The sequence below is a fragment of the Athene cunicularia genome, assembly GCF_003259725.1.
Source record: "Athene cunicularia isolate RWA chromosome 21 unlocalized genomic scaffold, athCun1 chr21_part1, whole genome shotgun sequence".
NCBI classification, from domain to species: domain Eukaryota; kingdom Metazoa; phylum Chordata; class Aves; order Strigiformes; family Strigidae; genus Athene; species Athene cunicularia.
The window spans coordinates 867,045-871,048 of NW_020799127.1; the positions used below are offsets into that span (position 1 = coordinate 867,045).

The window sequence follows — 4,004 nt, forward strand, 5'->3', positions numbered from 1 at the left end:
CGTCGCTCACGGCTTCTCTCGGTTCCCCCGCAGGCGGAGGCCCCGGTGCCGGCGGAAGCAGAAAGGTCCCGCTCCCGGTCATGAACCCCGCAGCATTTCGGGTTCCCTCTAGGTCAGTGCTTCAGGTCCACCGCACAGTCAAAGGCCCTACCGAAACACTTCCGCTGGCACCAAAACCGAAGCGACAGGGGCTGAAGGTTCTTCTGGTTTTCCTCCAAACCCCAAGCGCAGCCGCTGCTGCGGACAAAGGGGTTTCCCCCGCAGTACAGCAAGAACGCGGAGTGGAGACGGCGAGGGTCCGGCAGAGCTGAGTCGCCAGCTGAAGGCACAGCAAGAGGATGGTAGAGGAAGGAAAAGAGGTGGTAGAGGAAGGAAAAGACCAAGACCTGGAGAAGAGGGACGCAGCGCACAGCGAGGACCGTTGGCTGAGCGGAGCCTGGGACGCTCAGAAAATGAGGAGCAGATGGGCCCGGACCTGCGGTGGATGCTTCCTACTTATGGTACCACAACCGACATCCCCCAGGGGCTGGTGCCCCAAGGCAGCCAGCGCTGGGAGCTCATCAGGGTGCCTCTGGCTTAGTTTGAGCTTTGAAAGTCGCCCCACCGTGGGATCTGTCACCCTCCTGGGGGAGGAGGCACAGACATGGTGCGGGGAAGAGCTGCCTTCCTGCGGGTCCAGCGGTGCAACCCCAACACTCGACTCTACTCCTCAAAGTTTAGATTATTTCTGTCCTTCACAATCACCTTCTGGAAAGAAACCATAATACCCCAAAGGCAGCACTCGCTGCTCTTCTCCCACCTCTTGCCCCAACACTCCTCCAAGGGCACATTCAATTTACGCAAGGCTTTATAATCTCATTTTTGCTGGCCCACCCCTGCTTCTAAGTTTTACTCCAAATAAAGACAACAGAAACCCCTAAACCAGCAGGACTCGACGTTCACCTCAATGGCATGCTGGGAGATGCAGGCAGGCAGCTCTTGGAGCTTGTACAACACACACAGGACATTCCACCACCTTCTCCTTCCCTATTTGCACATCTCCAACTGGCACTTCACTCCACCTTCTCCAAGTATCAGTCCTGGCCCATACAGAAGATGTTAGTTCCTTCTCCTGACTAATCCAGACTGTTTCTCCCACCACTAAACATACCACACACACCATCCTAGCCCGTTAGCGTTCAACACTCCCTCCTGATCTGCTAAGCCCATCCTCACACTCTTTTCTTGCTCTTCTATGTTTCTTTTCCTCATGTGATGAGCAGACCTAACTTGCAGGTGATCAGTGTCATTACAAAAGCACTGTGGCTTTCCTGAACACTCAGTGGTTTTAAATATGGCAAAGTCTCACCTCTGGAGAGGCCTCGAGTGCAAGAGCAGTGTTCCTGCAAGTTCCTGTTTTTCTTTACAGACTCCCAGTGAAATTTATTTCAAGGAAAGCACATAAACAGGAAGACAACAGACAGTGGTAGAGCTGCAGTTAAGTTTTTTTACTGCAAAATTACACACTTTGCTTCTTGCAAGCATGAGGAATATATGCTTAGAATTTGGTAATCACATGGAAGCAGGATTTAGAGAAAACCAGCAACATCCAGCCAACCATCTAACTCCAGCCAAACAGCCAAGAGGCAGTTCTCTTCCCAGGGCTATCACCACTACTCCATCCGCTTAAGCCTCCCCACACTCACTGCCTATTTCCCCCCAGGAACCTACAAAAGGAAAACCTTTGTGAAACAGCTGCTTTAGGGACACTGTACAGTACCTATTTTTTGAACTGTGTTTCTTGAAGCATAGGTCCACTGGATCACTCCGGGAGCAACAGATGCTCTGAGTTGTTACCACCTCATCCTCCTTCACCTTCTGCCACAGTTGTTTCATCGTTCCTTCCATCCAACAATTTGAAAAGAAACTTTTAAGAGGCAGATTCAAGAACATCTTTTATATACAGACATATATACCATTTCTCCACTTCCTGGTTCTCCCAACACATGGGACAGAAGTTAAGCAATATATCCTCTCTTTCTTTAGACATCAGAACAAATATCATCCTTTGGAATGCTTTCACTTCAGTGTATTTTTCTTTTTCAAAGCAAGCAACAATAATCATTACGAGCTGTAGAAAAGTTACACTGTTTTGGACGGCAGCCTTCCCTGCAGTGTTTCACTGAGGACTGTTTTATTTACCTGGGATAGAGAATTGCTCCAGTTCCACTCCCTCTCTAGCACAATTTCACTTGTTTCATTCAGAGCAGGTCCTCAGACTTTCTTCTCTATAAAGGCGGTATGTTGGCCCTGAAGATAGCTCACTATCTTTTCCTCTATTTCCATGCCTTGTGCTATTTCCTCATCAGAAAGAGATAATGGAGTCTGTGAGTCTTTGGTTACAATAATAACAGAGGTTCTTCGTGACTCCAGGATATTTGCTACCACCACCTGGTGACGATATTTCTCCAGAGCCTGCCGTGATTTATCGATTAAGATCAAAGGATCCGTCTCCAGTTTAAAGGAAATAACAAATGCCTCTGGGGCCCATTCTTTGACGAGAGGGGACAGCATTTTTGGCACCATCTTCATCGTGATCTACATTGGGGAAAGACACCAGAAACAAGTTTCAGTTTTCTCATTACAATGTGTTTTAATAAGAGATGGGGTGGGGGGTAGGGAAATTACAGCTTCAGTTCACATTTATTTACATTGGGAAGTTTTTCAAGGCAATATTTGGTCAGATCTCACCAAACAAGGTTAAAAATGTCACTGTAAAGTTAAATTATCAGTCTGGTATTCACCATAAGCAGGGTGTTCTTAAGCGATGAGGCAGAGCCATGGTAACCGCATAAACATTTGCTATTTAAGTGCTAAAACTCACTCTCTGGGAATATAAACATAAGCATAGGAAGATAAAAAAAGAATTACAACTGCAGAAGTCTGAGTTTTCAGTTCTCCAAAACCCAAGCAGCTCATCAAATCTTAACCCTTCTTTCTATCAACTCTTTAGGGGACATGAAGCATAAATATCAAAGAATGGGGGGGAAAGTAGGAGTCTCTGTTCTCCAACTTCCTATCTTGTGGGTCTGTCACTGGGAATCAGGCTAGGTCTCACCTTTCCCATGCTAACAATAAAGGATTAAGCCCAGCAACCTGTTAGAAGCTAATTAAACAAAATAAATTTGGTATTTGTTATATACAGAGCTCTAGATCCACCTGCTCCTATACCTGAAAGGGACCTGGGCATGAGACACACACTACACCTTTGGGCTGTCGTCAGCATTAAAAGGTAACATAAATACTCCAGCAGCAACTACTCTTCAGCTGAGACCTACTCGTCTCCATGTTGTAAGCATGTACAGCTTTGAAAGGGTATTTCCACAGGATTCTGCTCCCGTGAAAATTCACCCTCCCACTCCCAGTGAAAACACACGCTTTTTTGGCCAGTGAGCTGTTGCTTTGCAACCCTTCTCGGGTCTAATTTACAGGCAGTGACCCTGGCAGGACGCTGGGGGGGGGGCATGCCCAGGGGTGCCTCACCTGCAGGGGCCCCTCCGAGGACTGGATCTTGTGCTCCGGCATCTCCGAGATGGGGATGTAGAAATCCGATACGGCAGCAGCCAGGTAAAACATGACACTAGAGCCTGCAAGAAATACAACTGCAGTCACCCATCCCTGCTGGCCCGTCCCGAGCAGCTTGGCCCCCTTGCCCCAGGGCCCCTCACGATGCACCAGAGCTGGCTGGGCTGCCAAGTGCTCCCCCCAACACCAACCAGGGGAGCCCAGGGCCACCCTCAGAGAGCCCCCCCACTGCCTACGGGCACTGCCCTGAGCAGGGCAGCGCTGCCCCCCCCCCACTGGGGTCCCCTCAGACACACTGTCACCGCCTCATCCCTCCCACCAAGCCCCAACAGCCCCCAGGGACCACCCAAACCCTCACACCGGGGTGCTGGAGCCCGCACGGGCCCTTCTGTGCCCTCATACCAGAGCCTACGGGAGCCCCGCGGCCGCCCCGTCCCCTC

General features: G+C 49.8%; 2 protein-coding genes across 2 annotated transcripts in view; both read right to left on the minus strand.

Annotated features, from left to right (window-relative positions):
• Nucleotides 1-1,878, minus strand: part of CCDC30 (coiled-coil domain containing 30) — a 41,041-nt gene extending 39,163 nt beyond the window's left edge. Inside the window, exon 1 of the mRNA XM_026862667.1 lies at nucleotides 1,760-1,878. The gene's annotated coding sequence lies outside the window, so the exon portion shown is untranslated. The remainder of the gene's footprint in view (nucleotides 1-1,759) is intronic.
• A 43-nt stretch (nucleotides 1,879-1,921) lies between these two features.
• PPCS (phosphopantothenoylcysteine synthetase) lies at nucleotides 1,922-3,986 on the minus strand. The gene is made up of 3 exons (XM_026862711.1): nucleotides 3,967-3,986; nucleotides 3,523-3,626; nucleotides 1,922-2,577 (listed from the first exon to the last, which is right to left on the minus strand). Exons 2-3 carry the CDS (start codon nucleotides 3,613-3,615, stop codon nucleotides 2,254-2,256), a joined length of 417 nt encoding a protein of 138 aa, XP_026718512.1. The 5' UTR covers nucleotides 3,616-3,626; nucleotides 3,967-3,986; the 3' UTR covers nucleotides 1,922-2,253.
• Nucleotides 3,987-4,004: the final 18 nt, after the last annotated feature.

What these genes read in the sequence shown, in the direction of transcription:
- PPCS (XM_026862711.1), bottom strand. Translation starts at nt 3,615, where the DNA reads ATGTTTTACCTGGCTGCTGCCGTATCGGATTTCTACATCCCCATCTCG. An exon ending in CCTCGGAGGGGCCCCTGCAG is followed by an intron (nt 2,578 to 3,522) that starts GTGAGGCACCCC and finishes TCCCCAATGTAG; the next exon opens with ATCACGATGAAGATGGTGCC.